At 48.2% G+C, this 23,808-nt stretch overlaps 1 protein-coding gene across 4 annotated transcripts in view; it reads left to right on the top strand.

Moving 5' to 3' along the window:
• nup155 (nucleoporin 155) overlaps window positions 1–23,808 on the top strand; it is a 404,177-nt gene that overhangs the window by 113,138 nt on the left and 267,231 nt on the right. For all 4 annotated transcript variants that reach the window (XM_072515568.1, XM_072515570.1, XM_072515569.1 and 1 more), the window contains exons 12-14: window positions 6,721–6,873; window positions 10,372–10,472; window positions 11,226–11,396. In XM_072515568.1, the coding sequence (XP_072371669.1) occupies window positions 6,721–6,873; window positions 10,372–10,472; window positions 11,226–11,396 (425 nt within the window). The remainder of the gene's footprint in view (window positions 1–6,720; window positions 6,874–10,371; window positions 10,473–11,225; window positions 11,397–23,808) is intronic.

Consider the following 23,808-nt stretch of genomic DNA (forward strand, 5'->3'; position numbering starts at 1 on the left):
TATAGTCTGGTCGCACTGACTGTCTCTACACTGATTTATAGTCTGGTCTCACTGCCTGCCAGTCTCTACACTGATTTATAGTCTGGTCACACTGACTGTCTCTACACTGATTTATAGTCTGGTCTCACTGCCTGACAGTCTCTACACTGATTTATAGTCTGGTCACACTGACTGTCTCTACACTGATTTATAGTCTGGTCACACTGACTGACTGTCTCTACACTGATTTATAGTCTGGTCGCACTGACTGTCTCTACACTGATTTATAGTCTGGTCTCACTGCCTGCCAGTCTCTACACTGATTTATAGTCTGGTCACACTGACTGTCTCTACACTGATTTATAGTCTGGTCTCACTGCCTGACAGTCTCTACACTGATTTATAGTCTGGTCACACTGACTGTCTCTACACTGATTTATAGTCTGGTCACACTGACTGACTGTCTCTACACTGATTTATAGTCTGGTCACACAGACTGTCTCTACACTGATTTATAGTCTGTTCACACTGACTGTCTCTACACTGATTTATAGTCTGGTCACACTGACTGTCTCTACACTGATTTATAGTCTGGTCACACTGACTGTCTCTACACTGATTTATAGTCTGGTCTCACTGCCTGACAGTCTCTACACTGATTTATAGTCTGGTCGCACTGACTGTCTCTACACTGATTTATAGTCTGGTCACACTGACTGTCTCTACACTGATTTATAGTCTGGTCGCACTGACTGTCTCTACACTGATTTATAGTCTGGTCACACTGACTGTCTCTACACTGATTTATAGTCTGGTCACACTGACTGTCTCTACACTGATTTATAGTCTGGTCGCACTGACTGTCTCTACACTGATTTATAGTCTGGTCACACTGACTGACTGTCTCTCCACTGATTTATAGTCTGGTCGCACTGACTGTCTCTACACTGATTTATAGTCTGGTCACACTGACTGACTGTCTCTCCACTGATTTATAGTCTGGTCACACTGACAGTCTCTACACTGATTTATAGTCTGGTCACACTGACTGACTGTCTCTACACTGATTTATTGTCTGGTCACACTGACTGTCTCTACACTGATTTATAGTCTGGTCACACTGACTGACTGTCTCTACACTGATTTATAGCCTGGTCACACTGACAGTCTCTACACTGATTTAAAGTCTGGTCACACTGACTGTCTCTACACTGATTTATAGTCTGGTCACACTGACAGTCTCTACACTGATTTACAGTCTAGTCACACTGACTGTCTCTACACTGATTTATAGTCTGGTCACACTGACAGTCTCTACACTGATTTAAAGTCTGGTCACACTGACTGTCTCTACACTGATTTATAGTCTGGTCACACTGACAGTCTCTACACTGATTTACAGTCTAGTCACACTGACTGTCTCTACACTGATTTATAGTCTGGTCACACTGGCTGACTGTCTCTACACTGATTTAAAGTCTGGTCACACTGACTGTCTCTACACTGATTTATAGTCTGGTCACACTGACAGTCTCTACACTGATTTACAGTCTAGTCACACTGACTGTCTCTACACTGATTTATCGTCTGGTCACACTGACTGACTGTCTCTGCACTGATTTATAGCCTGGTCACACTGACTGTCTCTACACTGATTTATAGTCTGGTCACACTGACTGTCTCTACACTGATTTATAGTCTGGTCACACTGACTGACTGTCTCTACACTGATTTATAGCCTGGTCACACTGACTGTCTCTACACTGATTTATAGTCTGGTCACACTGACTGTCTCTACACTGATTTACAGTCTGGTCACACTGACTGTCTCTACACTGATTTATAGTCTGGTCACACTGGCTGACTGTCTCTACACTGATTTATAGTCTGGTCACACTGACTGTCTCTACACTGATTTATAGTCTGGTCACACTGACTGTCTCTACACTGATTTATAGTCTGGTCACACTGAATGTCTCTACACTGATTTATAGTCTGGTCGCACTGACTGTCTCTACACTGATTTATAGTCTGGTCACACTGACTGTCTCTACACTGATTTATAGTCTGGCCACACTGACTGACTGTCTCTCCACTGATTTATAGTCTGGCCACACTGACTGACTGTCTCTCCACTGATTTATAGTCTGGTCACACTGACTGTCTCTACACTGATTTATAGTCTGGTCACACTGACTGTCTCTACACTGATTTATAGTCTGGTCACACTGACTGTCTCTACACTGATTTATAGTCTGGTCACACTGACTGTCTCTACACTGATTTATAGTCTGGTCGCACTGACTGTCTCTCCACTGATTTATAGTCTGGTCACACTGACTGTCTCTACACTGATTTATAGTCTGGTCACACTGACTGTCTCTACACTGATTTATAGTCTGGTCGCACTGACTGTCTCTCCACTGATTTATAGTCTGGTCACACTGACTGACTGTCTCTGCACTGATTTATTGTCTGGTCACACTGACTGACTGTCTCTCCACTGATTTATAGTCTGGTCACACTGACTGTCTCCACTGATTTATAGTCTGGTCACACTGACTGTCTCCACTGATTTATAGTCTGGTCACACTGACTGTCTCTACACTGATTTATAGTCTGGTCGCACTGACTGTCTCTACACTGATTTATAGTCTGGTCACACTGACTGACTGTCTCTGCACTGATTTATTGTCTGGTCACACTGACTGACTGTCTCTCCACTGATTTATAGTCTGGTCACACTGACTGTCTCCACTGATTTATAGTCTGGTCACACTGACTGTCTCCACTGATTTATAGTCTGGTCACACTGACTGTCTCTACACTGATTTATAGTCTGGTCACACTGACTGTCTCTACACTGATTTATAGTCTGGTCACACTGACTGTCTCTACACTGATTTATAGTCTGGTCGCACTGACTGTCTCTACACTGATTTATAGTCTGGTCACACAGACTGTCTCTACACTGATTTATAGTCTGGTCTCACTGACTGTCTCTACACTGATTTATAGTCTGGTCGCACTGACTGTCTCTACACTGATTTATTGTCTGGTCACACTGACTGACTGTCTCTCCACTGATTTATAGTCTGGTCACACTGACTGTCTCTACACTGATTTATAGTCTGGTCACACTGACTGTCTCTACACTGATTTATAGTCTGGTCACACAGACTGTCTCTACACTGATTTATAGTCTGGTCTCACTGACTGTCTCTACACTGATTTATAGTCTGGTCGCACTGACTGTCTCTACACTGATTTATAGTCTGGTCTCACTGACAGTCTCTACACTGATTTATAGTCTGGTCGCACTGACTGTCTCTACACTGATTTATAGTCTGGTCACACTGACTGTCTCTACACTGATTTATAGTCTGGTCTCACTGACTGTCTCTACACTGATTTATAGTCTGGTCGCACTGACTGTCTCTACACTGATTTATAGTCTGGTCTCACTGACAGTCTCTACACTGATTTATAGTCTGGTCGCACTGACTGTCTCTACACTGATTTATAGTCTGGTCGCACTGACTGTCTCTACACTGATTTATAGTCTGGTCGCACTGACTGTCTCTACACTGATTTATAGTCTGGTCACACTGACTGTCTCTACACTGATTTATAGTCTGGTCACACTGACTGTCTCTACACTGATTTATAGTCTGGTCGCACTGACTGTCTCTACACTGATTTATAGTCTGGTCACACTGACTGTCTCTACACTGATTTATAGTCTGGTCGCACTGACTGTCTCTACACTGATTTATAGTCTGGTCGCACTGACTGTCTCTACACTGATTTATTGTCTGGTCACACTGACTGACTGTCTCTCCACTGATTTATAGTCTGGTCACACTGACTGTCTCCACTGATTTATAGTCTGGTCACACTGACTGTCTCTACACTGATTTATAGTCTGGTCACACTGACTGTCTCCACTGATTTATAGTCTGGTCTCACTGACTGTCTCTACACTGATTTATTGTCTGGTCGCACTGACTGTCTCTACACTGATTTATAGTCTGGTCGCACTGACTGTCTCTACACTGATTTATAGTCTGGTCACACTGACTGTCTCTACACTGATTTATAGTCTGGTCACACTGACTGTCTCTACACTGATTTATAGTCTGGTCACACAGACTGTCTCTACACTGATTTATAGTCTGGTCTCACTGACTGTCTCTACACTGATTTATTGTCTGGTCGCACTGACTGTCTCTACACTGATTTATAGTCTGGTCACACTGACTGTCTCCACTGATTTATAGTCTGGTCACACTGACTGTTTCTACACTGATTTATAGTCTGGTCACACTGACTGTCTCTACACTGATTTATAGTCTGGTCACACTGACTGTCTCTACACTGATTTATAGTCTGGTCGCACTGACTGTCTCTACACTGATTTATAGTCTGGTCACACTGACTGTCTCCACTGATTTATAGTCTGGTCACACTGACTGTCTCCACTGATTTATAGTCTGGTCGCACTGACTGTCTCTACACTGATTTATAGTCTGGTCACACTGACTGTCTCCACTGATTTATAGTCTGGTCACACTGACTGTTTCTACACTGATTTATAGTCTGGTCACACTGACTGTCTCTACACTGATTTATAGTCTGGTCACACTGACTGTCTCTACACTGATTTATAGTCTGGTCGCACTGACTGTCTCTACACTGATTTATAATCTGGTCACACTGACTGTCTCTACACTGATTTATAGTCTGGTCACACTGACTGTCTCTACACTGATTTATAGTCTGGTCACACTGACTGTCTCTACACTGATTTATAGTCTGGTCTCACTGACTGTCTCTACACTGATTTATAGTCTGGTCACACTGACTGTCTCTACACTGATTTATAGTCTGGTCGCACTGACTGTCTCTACACTGATTTATAGTCTGGTCACACTGACTGTCTCCACTGATTTATAGTCTGGTCACACTGACTGTCTCCACTGATTTATAGTCTGGTCGCACTGACTGTCTCTACACTGATTTATAGTCTGGTCACACTGACTGTCTCCACTGATTTATAGTCTGGTCACACTGACTGTTTCTACACTGATTTATAGTCTGGTCGCACTGACTCTCTACACTGATTTATAGTCTGGTCACACTGACTGTCTCTACACTGATTTATAGTCTGGTCACACTGACTGTCTCCACTGATTTATAGTCTGGTCACACTGACTGTCTCTACACTGATTTATAGTCTGGTCACACTGACTGTCTCTACACTGATTTATAGTCTGGTCACACTGACTGTCTCCACTGATTTATAGTCTGGTCACACTGACTGTCTCTACAATGATTTCTAGTCTGGTCACACTGACTGTCTCTACACTGATTTATAGTCTGGTCGCACTGACTGTCTCTACACTGATTTATAGTCTGGTCACACTGACTGTTTCTACACTGATTTATAGTCTGGTCACACTGACTGTTTCTACACTGATTTATAGTCTGGTCACACTGACTGTTTCTACACTGATTTATAGTCTGGTCACACTGACTGTCTCTACACTGATTTATAGTCTGGTCACACTGACTGTTTCTACACTGATTTATAGTCTGGTCACACTGACTGTCTCTACACTGATTTATAGTCTGGTCACACTGACTGACTGTCTCTACACTGATTTATAGTCTGGTCGCACTGACTGTCTCTACACTGATTTATAGTCTGGTCACACTGACTGTCTCTACACTGATTTATAGTCTGGTCACACTGACTGTCTCTACACTGATTTATAGTCTGGTCACACTGACTGTCTCTCCACTGATTTATAGTCTGGTCACACTGACTGACTGTCTCTCCACTGATTTATAGTCTGGTCACACTGACTCTCTACACTGATTTATAGTCTGGTCACACTGACTCTCTACACTGATTTATAGTCTGGTCGCACTGACTGTCTCTACACTGATTTATAGTCTGGTCGCACTGACTGTCTCTACACTGATTTATAGTCTGGTCACACTGATTTATTGTCTGGTCACACTGACTGACTGTCTCTCCACTGATTTATAGTCTGGTCACACTGACTGTCTCCACTGATTTATAGTCTGGTCACACTGACTGTTTCTACACTGATTTATAGTCTGGTCACACTGACTGTCTCTACACTGATTTATAGTCTGGTCACACTGACTGACTGTCTCTACACTGATTTATAGTCTGGTCGCACTGACTGTCTCTACACTGATTTATAGTCTGGTCACACTGACTGTCTCCACTGATTTATAGTCTGGTCACACTGACTGTCTCTGCACTGATTTATAGTCTGGTCGCACTGACTGTCTCTACACTGATTTATAGTCTGGTCACACTGACTGTCTCCACTGATTTATAGTCTGGTCACACTGACTGTCTCCACTGATTTATAGTCTGGTCACACTGACTGTTTCTACACTGATTTATAGTCTGGTCACACTGACTGTCTCTACACTGATTTATAGTCTGGTCACACTGACTGACTGTCTCTACACTGATTTATAGTCTGGTCGCACTGACTGTCTCTACACTGATTTATAGTCTGGTCACACAGACTGTCTCTACACTGATTTATAGTCTGGTCACACTGACTGTCTCTACACTGATTTATAGTCTGGTCACACAGACTGTCTCTACACTGATTTATAGTCTGGTCACACAGACTGTCTCTACACTGATTTATAATCTGGTCTCACTGACTGGCTGTCTTTTCCTTTGTCTAGGTGTCCGGCTTTTCTTCAGCGCCATGCCCTTCAAGCACCCCGCTGTCCGGCCCAGTGTGCTGATACTTGTACATGTCCGTCTACCACCAGGGTTCTCTGCCTCAGCTACTCCACAGAGACCCTCCAAAGTTCACAAAGCTCTTTATACCAAAGGTGCGTAAGTCGCAGGTGAATCTCCTAACCTGTCTTCTACCTTTGTTATCTGCACTGCCAAATACGGGCTGGTTTAGCACACTGGGCTAAATCGCCGTCTTTTAAAGCATACCAAGGCAGGCCAGCAGCACGGTTCGATTCCCGTACCAGCCTCCCCCAACAGGCGCCGGAATGTGGCAACTAGGGGCTTATCACAGTAACTTCATTTGAAGCCTACTTGTGACAAAAAGCGAGTTTCATTTCATTTCATTTCAAATGTTTTCCAAAACCAGCCTGTTCCTGGCTCTTCTCCAAAGGACCATTCATAGCCTGCAAGATGAGTTGAGCTTTCTTAGCTGTGATATTGACTCCTGACGTCTGAGACTGCAGTGGTTTTCTATATTGTTTATATTGACCCAGAAAACCTAAGGCTCATTTTCACACGTTTGGTTCGTCTGTGTCCTGCCAGTTAATGGGTACTGAGCTGGTGCGGGGTGGGATGGATTTTTGATTAAGAAGCGAACAATCGCTGGGGGAGGATAATTAGGCCCTTCGAGTTTGTTCCACCATTCAATACGATCATGAATGACCTGTTGCCTCAATTTAAATTTCCCATTCGCTGCCCACATCCATTCATTCTCTGAGAGATCAGGAATCATTCCACCGATCAACAATGGAGCCTCCTCAAACATATAGGATGGACAATTCCAACGCAACACATTCTTACTTCATATCAGTCCTCAATGATCAACCTCTTACCCTGAAACCATGCCCTTGTATTCTAGATACTCAGCCAGGGTATCCCGGTATCTACCCTAACATACCTCAGCATTCACAATCTTGTCTGTCAATGAGATTACCTCTCATTATTATAAACGGAAGGCAGGCCCAATTTCAAGTCAATTAGAGAATGGCAGTAAATGCTGGCTTCGCCAATGACACATCCTCAGAAATAATACAAAGATTATTCAACCTTTCGTCATCGGACAGCTCACTCGTCCACCCTCTACTGAACCTTGCACCATAAGACATAGTAGCAGAAGTAGACCATTCGGCCCGTCAAGTCTGCTCTGCCATTTATTGAGGTCATGATTGATCTGATATGATTCTCAACTCCCCCTTCCCTCTCGCTTCCTCAAACATCCCCACAATCAGCGACACCAACTTATCTTTAAATTTCTTGTAATACTCCACTGGAAACCCATCTAGCCCTGCTACCTCCCCAGACTGCATCCTCACAATCGCATCTTTTATCCCCTGCTCCACTATCGCCGCCTTCAATATGTCCCTATCTCCCTCCCCCAACATTGGGTATTCCAAACCATCCAGGAATTCCTGCATCTCCCGATCCTCCCCAGGTGGCTCCAACCTATACAATCTCTGGTAAAACTCCTCATACACCCTATTAATCTGATCTGGAAACACCACCAACTTCCCTGCCCTATCCCGCACCTGAACAATTTCCCTCGCCACTGCCTCCCTCTGAAGCTGGCCCACCAACATGTGCCCTGCCTTCTCTCCATATTCGGAAACCGCTCCCCTTGCCCGCCCGGTTGGCGCACTGCCTTCCTTGTGGACAGCCGGTCAAAACTCGCCTGTTACTCCTTCCTCTTTTCCAACAGTGCTGGATCCCCGTCTTCTGCATCACTCCTGTCTACCTCCAACATCTCATCTCTTACCTTATTCATTTTTGCCTTAAACAAGATCACCTCCCCCTCACCACCGCCTTTAGAGCTTCCCAAACCACCACCTGCGAAACCTCCCCGTACAATTGAATCCCACATATTCCTCGATTTCTTTCCCAATCTTATCACAGAACCCTCGGTCCCCCAACAGCCCCACATCTAATCTCCACCCCAGCCTCCAACACCATATCCACCCAATGCGGCACATGATCCGATATCGCAATTGCCGAGTATTCCGACCCCTTAACCCTGGCCAGCAAAGCATTCCCCACCACAAAAAAGTCAATTTGCAAATAAACCTGAGGAGAAAAAAGAATACTCCCGCTCCCCCGGGTGCAGAAACCTCCAAGGGTCCACCCCTCCCATTTCCGCCATTCGTCCAGCCACCGCTTTTGCCACCCCCCTAACTGGGTAAGCGAGCGCGTCTGTGACCTGTCCAATCTCGGCTCCTGCACCAAGTTCCAGTTTCCACCCACTATCAATTTGTGTGAGTCCAAGTCAGGGATGGCCTCACACACCTTCTTCACAAATCCTACGTCATCCCAGTTGGTACCATACGCGCTTACCAGAACCACCAGCCTCCCTCTAATGCCCCTGTAACTATCACATACCGACCGCCCTGGCCTGCAACCAGGACCACTACCCCTTAAGCCCTTTTGTCAAATCCCGAATGAAACATCTGGCTGACCCAGCCCTTCCTAAGCCTCACCTGGTCCTTCGAATCTCCTGCAGCATCGCCACATTGGCCTTCAAACTTTCAGATGCGCCAGCACCCTTGATGTTTTGACTGGGCCTCCCAACCCCCTCCTCGCGTTCCACGTCACTATCCTAACCGAGGGTCTCTCTCCTTCTCCCCCCCCCCCCCCCCTTCTCCACCAACATCATACCACCGGGCCCTGCCCCATGAGCCTGACCCGCCCCTACCCATTATCGATTTCCCCCCCCCCATCCTTTTCACACCTCTTAGGCCCATCCGAAGCTCAATGTCAGCAGCTCCTCTCCCCACCTCACCTCCGTTCACTAGCTTAGCAGCGGGGCTCCCACCCAAGGCTTTTCCTCTCTCTCAACCCGTTCTAGGAAAAAACAACCAAACCCAAACATAACATAAAATAATATAAAACCGCCACAAGAAAGAATGACAATCAAAAAACTTAAATTTGATAACAGTGTGAAGTAGATAAAGAACAATGTAGATCAAAAAACAAAACATTTATACACTCTCCCAACTCCCCATTCACAGTCCACAAACCCTCTTCAGTCCCATTCTTCACTTCTGTCGAAAGCCTCCGTGCGGCTTCCCCTCCACATGCTGCCACCGGATGTTCCCCTGTCTCTTTGTCAGATTGTAACTAGCTGTGGCCCCAGCCCTCCACAGGCCGAAGGGCTTGTTCCTGTGCTGTATAGTCACAGCCTGACAACCTGAAAGTGCCCTATTTATCACATCTCATTGCTTCCTGTCCATTAACCACTCTTCTGTCCATGCACTGATCCCAACACCATCAGCCCTTATCTGGCATCTCGCCCTTTATGTGTCATTTTTTTGAATTCCTCGTAAACTACATCCACTGGCTCCAGGAATTTTCGAGAAGAGGGAGCATATCCAGACACTGGAATATCCCAGAGAGATGATTTTCGTGTGCTGCACTGGGTTGGACCCTACATGGTGCTAAACTGGTTCAGTGATCATTCCTGTCACGGCCTGTATTTTGGTTTGAATCAAGCAGTGTAATCTGAATGACCTGCATAGTGCTTCCAGTTGATAGCTGAAGGCAGGCATGTTGCAAAGCTGCTGTGTAGCAATGAAGCTGAAATGATCCAGTATCTAATGTTACAGGTATTCTACTGTTGGCTGCCTCCGAGAATGATGATAATGATGTCCTCTGGTGTATTAACCACGACTCCTTCCCATTCCAGCGACCCCTCATGGAAGTACAGGTAAGACTGGCTGATTATTACTGTGGTACGGGTGAGACGGCTTTTGTCAGCGGGGTTATTTCTGGGGTAAAGGTGAGACTGGACCTTAGTTCAGGGCTATTACTGGGGTAAAGGTGAGACTGGACCTTAGTTCAGGGCTATTACTGGGGTAAAGGTGAGACTGGACCTTAGTTCAGGGCTATTACTGGGGTAAAGGTGAGACTGGACCTTAGTTCAGGGCTATTACTGGGCAACAGTTGAGAATCCAGCTGGGTTCCCTAGGGATGTGTATATTGGTGGACATTGGTTGAATTCTGGGTTAGGGGTCAGGATTTAGGTTGCATTTGGTCCCTGTGAGCAGGATTTTATTCAGTCTTGGGGTCAGGGTTGGGTGGGGCCTAGGGGTCAGGGTTGGGTGGGGCCTAGGGGTCAGGGTTGGGTGGGGCCTTGGGGTCAGGGTTGGGTGGGGCCTAGGGGTCAGGGTTGGGTGGGGCCTAGGGGTCAGGGTTGGGTGGGGCCTAGGGGTCAAGGTTGGGTGGGGCCTAGGGGTCAGGGTTGGGTGGGGCCTAGGGGTCAGAGTTGGGTGGGGCCTAGGGGTCAGGGTTGGGTGGGGCCTAGGGGTCAGGGTTGGGTGGGTCTAGGGGTCAGGGTTGGGTGGGGCCTAGGGGTCAGGGTTGAGTACAGTACTGGAGCCGGGATTCTGTTCGGGCCTGGGCTAGTTAAGGCTGGGCTTTGTGTGGTTCTGCTGCTGAGTTGATGCAATTGATGTTCCAGATGACGGCAAACATTGATGGCCATTCGTGGGCCCTGTCCTCCATCGATCATTCCCCGTTTCAAAAGATTGTTACTCCACTCAACAAGGAGCGTGTCCCCCTCACAGACCCGCCAGTTGTGATCGTCCAGCATTTGACACCACCCAAAAGATTCATCCTGCTGACGGCACAGGTACATTATAACCATTGTGTTCTTTTTAAACATTTCGGGTCAGGAAATTATTTGTTCATCGCTGGTCCCGGCCAGAGTTTCCCACCATGTCATCGCCTTAGTTACTGCTAACTGGGGCATATCATAAACAGATTTTAAAATATGCTATAGCTAAAGTATTATCGTATCACAACTAGTAAAAACACTCAATTCCGTCAGATGTTGCCATCATTTAAAAAGCGTGCAACTGAATAGGCCACAATAGAACATAGAACATTACAGCGCAGTACAGGCCCTTCGGCCCTCGATGTTGCGCCGACCTGTGAAACCAGTCTAAAGCCCATCTACACTATTCCCTTATCGTCCATATGTCTATCCAATGACCATTTGAATACCCTTAGTGTTGGCGAGTCCACTACTGTTGCAGGCAGGGCATTCCACACCCTCACTACTCTCTGAGTAAAGAACCTACCTCTGACGTCTGTCTTATATCTATCTCCCCTCAATTTAAAGGTATGTCCCCTCGTGCTAGACATCACCATCCGAGGAAAAAGGCTCTCACTGTCCACCCTATCCAATCCTCTCACTGTCCTATCCTATCCAATCCTCTGATCATCTTGTATGCCTCAATTAAGTCACCTCTTAACCTTCTTGTCTCTAACGAAAACAGCCTCAAGTCCCTCAGCCTTTCCTCATAAGATCTTCCCTCCATACCAGGCAACATTCTGGTAAATCTCCTCTGCACCCTTTCCAATGCTTCCACATCCTTCCTATAATGCGGCGACCAGAATTGCACGCAATACTCCAAATGCGGCCGCACCAGAGTTTTGTACAACTGCGACATGACCTCATGGCTCCGAAACTCAATCCCTCTACCAATAAAAGCTAACACTGTACGCCTTCTTAACAACCCTCTCAACCTGAGTGGCAACTTTCAGGGATCTATGTACATGGCCACCGAGATCTCTCTGCTCATCCACACACATTAGCCCAGTACTCTGTCTTCCTGTTATTCCTTCCAAAATGAATCACCTTACACTTTTCTGCATTAAACTCCATTTGCCACCTCTCAGCCCAGCGCTGCAGCTTATCTATGTCCCTCTGTAACTTGTAACATCCTTCCGCACTGTCCACAACTCCACTGACTTTAGTGCCATCTGCAAATTTACTCACCCATCCTTCTACGCCCTCCTCCAGGTCATTTATAAAAATGACAAACAGCAGTGGCCCCAAAACAGATCCTTGTGGTACACCACTAGTAACTGGACTCCAGTCTGAACATTTCCCATCAACCACCACCCTTTGTCTTCTTCCAGCTAGCCAATTTCTGATCCAAACTGCTAAATCACCCTGAATCCCATGCCTCCGTATTTTCTGCAGTAGCCGACCGTGGGGAACCTTATCACACGCTTTACTGAAATCCATATACACCACATCAACTGCTTTACCCTCATCCACCTGTTTGGTCACCTTCTCAAAGAACTCAATAAGGTTTGTGAGGCACGACCTACCCTTCACAAAACCGTGTTGACTCTCTCGATTCAAATTATTCCTTTCCAGATGATTATACATGCTATCTCTTGTAAACCTTTCCAAGATTTTGCCCACAACAGAAGTAAGGCTCACTGGTCTATAGTTACCGGGGTTGTCTCTACTCCCCTTCTTGAACAAGGGGACAACATTTGCTATCCTCCAGTCTTCTGGCACAATTCCTGTAGACAAAGATGACTGAAAGATCAAAGCCAAAGGCTCAGCAATCTCCTCCCTAGCTTCCCAGAGAATCCTAAGATAAATCCCATCCGGCCCAGGGGACTTATCTATTTTCACACTTTCCAGAATTGCTAACACCTCCTCCTTATGAACCTCAAGCCCTTCTAGTCTAGTAGCCTGAATCTCAGTATTCTCCTCGACAACATTGTCTTTTTCCTGTGTGAATACTGACGAAAAATATTCATTTAGCACCTCTCCTATCTCCTCGGACTCCAAGCACAACTTCCCACTACTGTCCTTGACTGGCCCTGCTCTTACCCTAGTCATTCTTTTATTCCTGACATATCTACAGAAATGTTTAGGGTTATCCTTGATCTGACCTGTCAAAGACTTCTCATGTCCCCTCCTGGCTCCTCTTAGCTCTCCCTTTAGGTCCTTCCAAGCTAACTTGTAACTCTCGAGCCTGAACCTTAATGTCTCACCTTTACATAAGCCTCCTTCTTCCTCTTGACAAGTGTTTCGACTGCTTTAGTAAACCACGGTTCCCTCGCTCGACCACTTCCTCCCTGCCTGACAGGTACATACTTATCAAGGACACGCAGTAGCTGTTCCTTGAACAAGCTCCACATTTCCATTGTGCCCATCCCCTGCATTTTTCCTCACCACCCGATGCATCCTAAGTCTTGCCTCATCGCATCATAATTGCCTTTCCCCCAGATATAACTCTTGCCCTGCGGTATATACCTATCCCTTTCCATCACTAAAGTAAACGTAATCGAATTGTGGTCACTATCACCAAACTGCTCACCTACCTCCAAATCTAACACCTGTCCTGGTTCATTACCCAGTACCAAATCCAATATGGCCTCGTCTCTCGTTGGCCTATCTACAGACTGTGTCAGGAAACCCTCCTGCACACATTGGACAAAAACGGACCCATCTAAAGTACTCGAACTATAGCGTTTCCAGTCAATATTTGGAAAGTTAAAGTCCCCCATAACAACTGCCCTGTTGCTTTTGCTCCTATCCAGAATCACCTTTGCAATCCTTTCCTCTACATCTCTGGATCTTTTCGGAGACCTATAGAAAACCCCTAACAGGGTGACCCCTCCTTTCCTGTTTCTAACCTCAGCCCATGCTACCTCAGTAGATGAGTCCTCATCAAACATCCTTTCTGTCACTGTGATACTGTCCTTGACTAACAATGCCACCCCTCCCCCACTTTTACCACCTTCCCTGAGCTTACTGAAATATCTAAACCCCGGCACCTGCAACAACCATTCCTGTCCCTGCTCTATCCATGTCTCCGAAATGGCCACAACATCGAAGTCCCAGGTACCAACACATGCCGCAAGCTCACCCACCTTATTCCGGATGCTCCTGGCATTGAAGAAGACACACTTTAAACCACCTTCCTGCCTGCCGGTACACTCCTGCAACTTTGAAACCTTACTCATGACCTCACTACTCTCAACCTCCTGTATACTGGAGCTACAATTCAGGTTCCCAAGCCCCTGCTGAACTAGTTTGAACCCTCCCGAAGAGCATTAGCAAATTTCCACCTCCAGGATATTGGTACCCCTCTGATCCAGGTGTAGACCATCCCGTTTGTAGAGGTCCCACCGACCCCAGAATGAGCCCCAATTATCCAGAAATCTGAAACCCTCCATCCTGCACCATCCCTGTAGCCACATGTTCAACTCTCTCTCCCTATTCCTCGTCTCGCTATCACGTGGCACGGGTAACAACCCAGAGATAATAACTGTCCTAGATCTAAGTTTCCACCCTAGCTCCCTGAATTCCTGCCTTACATCCCTATCCCTTTTCCTACCTATGTTGTTGGTACCTATGTGGACCACGACTTGGGGCTGCTCCCCCTCCCCCTTAAGGATCCCGAAAACACGATCCGAGACATCACGGACTCTGGCACCTGGGAGGCAATACACCAACCGCGAGTCTCTCTCGTTCCCACAGAATCTCCTATCTATCTCCCTAACTATGGAGTCTCCAATGACTAATGCTCTACTCCTCTCCCCCCTTCCCTTCTGAGCAACAGGTACAGACTCTGTGCCAGAGACCTGTACCCCATGGCTTACCCCTGGTAAGTCCCCCCCCCCCCCCCCCAACAGTATCCAAAGCGGAATACTTGTTACTAAGGGGAACGACCACAGGGGATCCCTGTACTGATTGCTTCCTCCCAGCCCCTCTCACCGTCCCTTATCTATCTTTATTCTTCGGAGTAACTACATCCCTGAAGCTTCTATCTATGACCACCTCTGCCTCCCGAGTGATCCGAATTTCATCCAGCTCCAGTTCCCTAACGTGGTTTCTGAGGAGCTGGAGATGGGTGCACTTCCCACAGATGAAATCAGCAGGGACACTGACGATGTCCCTCACCTCAAACATTCTGCAGGAGGAACATTGCACTACCTTCCCTGCCATCCCCTCTAGATAAAAAAAAAGAAAGAAATAGCTTACCTGTTATTCACTCCCCTACTCAGCAAGCACTCACTCAGCAGCTTCTGCGCCCCACACAATAACACCTGAGGGAAAATAAAAGAAAAAACTACTGACCAGTCACCAGCCAATCCCTTACCTGCAGGCTGAGAGAGTATCTAACACTGATCCCCTGCACCCTGAGTGCTGTATCTAACTGTGATCCCCTGCACCCTGAGTGTTGTATCTAACTGTGATCCCCTGCACCCTGAGTGCTGTATCTAACTGTGATCCCCTGCACCCTGAGTGTTGTATCTAACTGATCCCCTGCACCCTGAGTGCTGTATCTAACTGTGATCCCCTGCACCCTGAGTGTTGTATCTAACTGATCCCCTGCACCCTGAGTGCTGTATCTAACTGATCCCCTGCACCCTGAGTGCTGTATCTAACTGATCCCCTGCACCCTGAGTGCTGTATTTAACTGTGATCCCCTGCACCCGGAGTGTTGTATCTAACTGTGATCCCCTGCACCCTGAGTGCTGTATCTAACTGACCCCCTGCACCATGAGTGCTGTATCTAACTGATCCCCTGCACCCTGAGTGCTGTATCTAACTGTGATCCCCTGCACCCTGAGTGTTGTATCTCACTGATCCCCTGCACCCTGAGTGCTGTATCTAACTGATCCCCTGCACCCTGAGTGCTGTATCTAACTGTGATCCCCTGCACCCTGAGTGTTGTATCTCACTGATCCCCTGCACCCTGAGTGCTGTATCTAACTGATGCCCTGCACCCTGAGTGTTGTATCTAACTGATCCCCTGCACCCTGAATGTTGTATCTAACTGTGATCCCCTGCACCCTGAGTGTTGTATCTCACTGATCCCCTGCACCCTGAGTGCTGTATCTAACTGATGCCCTGCACCCTGAGTGTTGTATCTCACTGATCCCCTGCACCCTGAGTGCTGTATCTAACTGATGCCCTGCACCCTGAGTGTTGTATCTAACTGTGATCCCCTGCACCCTGAATGTTGTATCTAACTGTGATCCCCTGCACCCTGAGTGCTGTATCTAACTGTGATCCCCTGCACCCTGAGTGCTGTATCTAACTGATCCCCTGCACCCTGAGTGTTGTATCTAACTGTGATCCCCTGCACCCTGAGTGCTGTATCTTACTGATCCCCTGCACCCTGAGTGCTGTATCTAACACTGATCCCCTGCACCCTGAGTGCTGTATCTAACTGTGATCCCCTGCACCCTGAGTGTTGTATCTAACTGACGCCCTGCACCATGAGTGTTGTATCTAACTGATCCCCTGCACCGTGAGTGCTGTATCTAACTGTGATCCCCTGCACCCTGAGTGCTGTATCTAACTGACCCCCTGCACCATGAGTGTTGTATCTAACTGACCCCCTGCACCATGAGTGTTGTATCTAACTGATCCCCTGCACCGTGAGTGCTGTATCTAACTGTGACCCCCTGCACCCTGAGTGTTGTATCTAACTGTGATCCCCTGCACCCTGAGTGCTGTATCTTACTGATCCCCTGCACCCTGAGTGCTGTATCTAACACTGATCCCCTGCACCCTGAGTGCTGTATCTAACTGTGATCCCCTGCACCCTGAGTGTTGTATCTAACTGTGATCCCCTGCACCCTGAGTGCTGTATCTAACTGACCCCCTGCACCATGAGTGTTGTATCTAACTGATCCCCTGCACCGTGAGTGCTGTATCTAACTGTGATCCCCTGCACCCTGAGTGTTGTATCTAACTGTGATCCCCTGCACCCTGAGTGCTGTATCTAACTGACCCCCTGCACCATGAGTGTTGTATCTAACTGATCCCCTGCACCGTGAGTGCTGTATCTAACTGTGACCCCCTGCACCCTGAGTGTTGTATCTAACTGTGATCCCCTGCACCCTGAGTGCTGTATCTTACTGATCCCCTGCACCCTGGGTGCTGTATCTAACACTGATCCCCTGCACCCTGAGTGCTGTATCTAACTGTGATCCCCTGCACCCTGAGTGTTGTATCTAACTGTGATCCCCTGCACCCTGAGTGCTGTATCTAACTGACCCCCTGCACCATGAGTGTTGTATCTAACTGATCCCCTGCACCGTGAGTGCTGTATCTAACTGTGATCCCCTGCACACTGAGTGCTGTATCTAACTGACCCCCTGCACCATGAGTGTTGTATCTAACTGATCCCCTGCACCCTGAGTGCTGTATCTAACTGATCCCCTGCACCCTGAGTGCTGTATCTAACTGTGATCCCCTGCACCCTGAGTGTTGTATCTCACTGATCCCCTGCACCCTGAGTGCTGTATCTAACTGAACCCCTGCACCCTGAGTGTTGTATCTAACTGATCCCCAGCACCCTGAGTGCTGTATCTAACTGTGATCCCCTGCACCCTGAGTGCTGTATCTAACTGATCCCCTGCACCCTGAGTGCTGTATCTAACTGATCCCCTGCACCCTGAGTGCTGTATCTAACTGTGATCCCCTGCACCCTGAGTGTTGTATCTAACTGTGATCCCCTGCACCCTGAGTGCTGTATCTAACTGTGATCCCCTGCACCCTGAGTGATGTATCTCACTGATCCCCTGCACCCTGAGTGCTGTATCTAACTGATCCCCTGCACCGAGTCCTGTATCTAACTGATCCCCTGCACCCTGAGTGCTGTATCTAACTGTGATCCCCTGCACCCTGAGTGTTGTATCTAACTGTGATCCCCTGCACCCTGAGTGCTGTATCTAACTGATCCCCTGCACCCTGAGAGTTGTATCTAACTGTGATCCCCTGCACCCTGTGTCCTGTATCTAATTGTGATCCCCTGCACCCTGAGTGCTGTATCTAACTGATCCCCTGCACCATGAGTGTTGTATCTAACTGATCCCCTGCACCCTGAGTGCTGTATCTAATTGTGATCCCCTGCACCCTGAGTGCTGTATCTAACTGATCCCCTGCACCCTGAGTGCTGTATCTAACTGTGATCCCCTGCACCCTGAGTGCTGTATCTAATTGATCCCCTGCACCCTGAGTGCTGTATCTAACTGTGACCCCCTGCACCCTGAGTGTTGTATCTAACTGTGATCCCCTGCACCCTGAGTGCTGTATCTTACTGATCCCCTGCACCCTGAGTGCTGTATCTAACACTGATCCCCTGCACCCTGAGTGCTGTATCTAACTGTGATCCCCTGCACCCTGAGTGTTGTATCTAACTGTGATCCCCTGCACCCTGAGTGCTGTATCTAACTGACCCCCTGCACCATGAGTGTTGTATCTAACTGATCCCCTGCACCGTGAGTGCTGTATCTAACTGTGATCCCCTGCACCCTGAGTGCTGTATCTAACTGACCCCCTGCACCATGAGTGTTGTATCTAACTGACCCCCTGCACCATGAGTGTTGTATCTAACTGATCCCCTGCACCGTGAGTGCTGTATCTAACTGTGACCCCCTGCACCCTGAGTGTTGTATCTAACTGTGATCCCCTGCACCCTGAGTGCTGTATCTTACTGATCCCCTGCACCCTGAGTGCTGTATCTAACACTGATCCCCTGCACCCTGAGTGCTGTATCTAACTGTGATCCCCTGCACCCTGAGTGTTGTATCTAACTGTGATCCCCTGCACCCTGAGTGATGTATCTCACTGATCCCCTGCACCCTGAGTGCTGTATCTAACTGATCCCCTGCACCCTGAGTGTTGTATCTAACTGATCCCCTGCACCCTGAGTGCTGTATCTAACTGTGATCCCTGCACCCTGAGTGCTGTATCTAACTGTGATCCCCTGCACCCTGAGTGTTGTATCTAACTGATCCCCTGCACCCTGAGTGCTGTATCTAACTGTGATCCCCTGCACCCTGAGTGCTGTATCTAATTGATCCCCTGCACCCTGAGTGCTGTATCTAACTGATCCCCTGCACCGAGTGCTGTATCTAACTGATCCCCTGCACCCTGAGTGCTGTATCTAACTGTGATCCCCTGCACCCTGAGTGTTGTATCTAACTGTGATCCCCTGCACCCTGAGTGCTGTATCTAACTGATCCCCTGCACCCTGAGTGTTGTATCTAACTGTGATCCCCTGCACCCTGAGTCCTGTATCTAATTGTGATCCCCTGCACCCTGAGTGCTGTATCTAACTGTGATCCCCTGCACCATGAGTGTTGTATCGAACTGATCCCCTGCACCCTGAGTGCTGTATCTAACTGATCCCCTGCACCCTGAGTGTTGTATCTAACTGATCCCCTGCACCCTGAGTGCTGTATCGAACTGTGATCCCCTGCACCCCGAGTGCTGTATCTAACTGTGATCCTCCGCACCCTGAGTGCTGTATCTAACTGATCCCCTGCACCCTGAGTGTTGTATCTAACTGATCCCCTGCACCCTGAGTGCTGTATCTAACTGTGACCCCCTGCACCCTGAGTGCTGTATCTAACTGTGACCCCCTGCACCCTGAGTGTTGTATCTAACTGATCCCCTGCACCCTGAGTGCTGTATCTAACTGTGATCCCTGCACCCTGAGTGCTGTATCTAACTGTGATCCCCTGCACCCTGAGTGTTGTATCTAACTGATCCCCTGCACCCTGAGTGCTGTATCTAACTGTGATCCCCTGCACCCTGAGTGCTGTATCTAATTGATCCCCTGCACCCTGAGTGCTGTATCTAACTGATCCCCTGAACCCTGAGTGCTGTATCTAACTGATCCCCTGCACCCTGAGTGTTGTATCTAACTGTGATCCCCTGCACCCTGAGTCCTGTATCTAATTGTGATCCCCTGCACCCTGAGTGCTGTATCTAACTGTGATCCCCTGCACCATGAGTGTTGTATCTAACTGATCCCCTGCACCCTGAGTGCTGTATCTAACTGTGATCCCCTGCACCCTGAGTGCTGTATCTAACTGATCCCCTGCACCCTGAGTGCTGTATCTAACTGTGATCCCCTGCACCCTGAGTGTTGTATCTAACTGTGATCCCCTGCACCCTGAGTGCTGTATCTAACTGTGATCCCCTGCACCCTGAGTGCTGTATCTAACTGACCCCCTGCACCCTGAGTGCTGTATCTAACTGATCCCCTGCACCCTGAGTGCTGTATCTAACTGTGATCCCCTGCACCCTGAGTGTTGTATCTCACTGATCCCCTGCACCCTGAGTGCTGTATCTAACTGATCCCCTGCACCCTGAGTGTTGTACCTAACTGATCCTCTGCACCCTGAGTGTTGTATCTAACTGATCCCCTGCACCCTGAGTGTTGTATCTAACTGTGATCCCCTGCACCCTGAGTGTTGTATCGAACTGTGATCCCCTGCACCCTGAGTGCTGTATCTAACTGTGATCCCCTGCACCCTGAGTGTTGTATCTAACTGTGATCCCCTGCACCCTGAGTGTTGTATCTAACTATGATCCCCTGCACCCTGAGTGCTGTATTTAACTGACCCCCTGCACCCTGAGTGCTGTATCTAACTGTGATCCCCTGCACTGAGTGCTGTATCTAACTGATCCCCTGCACCCTGAGTGCTGTATCTAACTGTGATCCCTGCACCCTGAGTGCTGTATCTAACTGTCATCCCCTGCACCCTAAGTGTTGTATCTAACTGATCCCCTGCACCCTGAGTGTTGTATCTAACTGTGATCCCCTGCACCCTGAGTGTTGTATCTAACTGTGATCCCCTGCACCCTGAGTGTTGTATCTAACTATGATCCCCTGCACCCTGAGTGCTGTATTTAACTGACCCTCTGCACCCTGAGTGCTGTATCTAACTGTGATCCCCTGCACCCTGAGTGCTGTATCTAACTGTGATCCCCTGCACCCTGAGTGTTGTATCTAACTGATCCCCTGCACCCTGAGTGCTGTATCTAACTGTGATCCCCTGCACCCTGAGTGCTGTATCTAACTGATCCCCTGCACCCTGAGTGTTGTATCTAACTGATCCCCTGCACCCTGAGTGTTGTATCTAACTGATCCCCTGCACCCTGAGTGCTGTATCTAACTGTGATCCCCTGCACCCTGAGTGTTGTATCTAACTGTGATCCCCTGCACCCTGAGTGCTGTATCTAACTGTGATCCCCTGCACCCTGAGTGCTGTATCTAACTGTGATCCCCTGCACCCTGAATGCTGTATCTAACTGTGATCCCCTGCACCCTGAGTGTTGTATCTAACTGATCCCCTGCACCCTGAATGCTGTATCTAACTGTGATACCCTGCACCCTGAGTGCTGTATCTAATTGATCCCCTGCACCCTGAGTGCTGTATCTAACTGTGATCCCCTGCACCCTGAGTGCTGTATCTAAATGATCCCCTGCACCCTGAGTGTTGTATCTAACTGATCCCCTGCACCCTGAGTGCTGTATCTAACTGTGATCCCCTGCACCCTGAGTGCTGTATCTAACTGATCCCCTGCACCCTGAGTGCTGTATCTAACTGATCCCCTGCACCCTGAGTGTTGTATCTAACTGTGATCCCCTGCACCCTAAGTGCTGTATCTAATTGTGATCCCCTACACCGAGTGCTGTATCTAACTGTGATCCCCTGCACCCTGAGTGCTGTATCTAACTGATCCCCTGTACCCTGAGTGTTGTATCTAACTGATCCCCTGCACCCTGAGTGCTGTATCAAACTGATCCCCTGCACCCTGAGTGTTTAATCTAACTGATCCCCTGCACCCTGAGTGCTGTATCTAACTGTGATCCCCTGCACCCTGAGTGCTGTATCTAACTGTGATCCCCTGCACCCTGAGTGTTGTATCTAACTGTCATCCCCTGCACCCTGAGTGCTGTATCTAACTGATCCCCTGCACCCTGAGTGTTATATCTAACTGATCCCCTGCACCCTGAGTGCTGTATCTACCTGTGATCCCCTGCACCCTGAGTGCTGTATCTAACTGATCCCCTGCACCCTGAGTGTTGTATCTAACTGATCCCCAGCACCCTGAGTGCTGTATCTAACTGTGATCCCCTGCACCCTGAGTGATGTATCTCACTGATCCCCTGCACCCTGAGTGCTGTATCTAACTGTGATCCCCTGCACCCTGAGTGTTGTATCTAACTGTGATCCCCTGCACCCTGAGTGCTGTATCTAACTGTGATCCCCTGCACCCTGAGTGCTGTATCTAACTGTGATCCCCTGCACCCTGAATGCTGTATCTAACTGTGATACCCTGCACCCTGAGTGTTGTATCTAACTGATCCCCTGCACCCTGAGTGCTGTATCTAACTGATCCCCTGCACCCTGAGTGCTGTATCTAACTGATCCCCTGCACCCTGAGTGTTGTATCTAACTGATCCCCTGCACCCTGAGTGCTGTATCTAACTGTGATCCCCTGCACCCTGAGTGCTGTATCTAACTGTGATCCCCTGCACCCTGAGTGTTGTATCTAACTGATCCCCTGCACCCTGAATGCTGTATCTAACTGTGATCCCCTGCACCCTGAGTGCTGTATCTAATTGATCCCCTGCACCCTGAGTGCTGTATCTAACTGTGATCCCCTGCACCCTGAGTGCTGTATCTAACTGATCCCCTGCACCCTGAGTGTTGTATCTAACTGATCCCCTGCACCCTGAGTGCTGTATCTAACTGTGATCCCCTGCACCCTGAGTGCTGTATCTAACTGATCCCCTGCACCCTGAGTGCTGTATCTAACTGATCCCCTGCACCCTGAGTGTTGTATCTAACTGTGATCCCCTGCACCCTAAGTGCTGTATCTAATTGTGATCCCCTACACCGAGTGCTGTATCTAACTGTAATCCCCTGCACCCTGAGTGCTGTATCTAACTGATCCCCTGCACCCTGAGTGTTGTATCTAACTGATCCCCTGCACCCTGAGTGCTGTATCTAACTGATCCCCTGCACCCTGAGTGTTTAATCTAACTGATCCCCTGCACCCTGAGTGCTGTATCTAACTGTGATCCCCTGCACCCTGAGTGCTGTATCTAACTGTGATCCCCTGCACCCTGAGTGTTGTATCTAACTGTCATCCCCTGCACCCTGAGTGCTGTATCTAACTGATCCCCTGCACCCTGAGTGTTATATCTAACTGATCCCCTGCACCCTGAGTGCTGTATCTACCTGTGATCCCCTGCACCCTGAGTGCTGTATCTAACTGATCCCCTGCACCCTGAGTGCTGTATCTAACTGATCCCCTGCACCCTGAGTGCTGTATCTAACTGTGATCCCCTGCACCCTGAGTGTTGTATCTAACTGTGATCTCCTGCACCCTGAGTGCTGTATCTAACTGTGATCCCCTGCACCCTGAGTGATGTATCTCACTGATCCCCTGCACCCTGAGTGCTGTA

This window comes from Scyliorhinus torazame, chromosome 9 (genome assembly GCF_047496885.1).
Source record: "Scyliorhinus torazame isolate Kashiwa2021f chromosome 9, sScyTor2.1, whole genome shotgun sequence".
Classification (NCBI taxonomy): domain Eukaryota; kingdom Metazoa; phylum Chordata; class Chondrichthyes; order Carcharhiniformes; family Scyliorhinidae; genus Scyliorhinus; species Scyliorhinus torazame.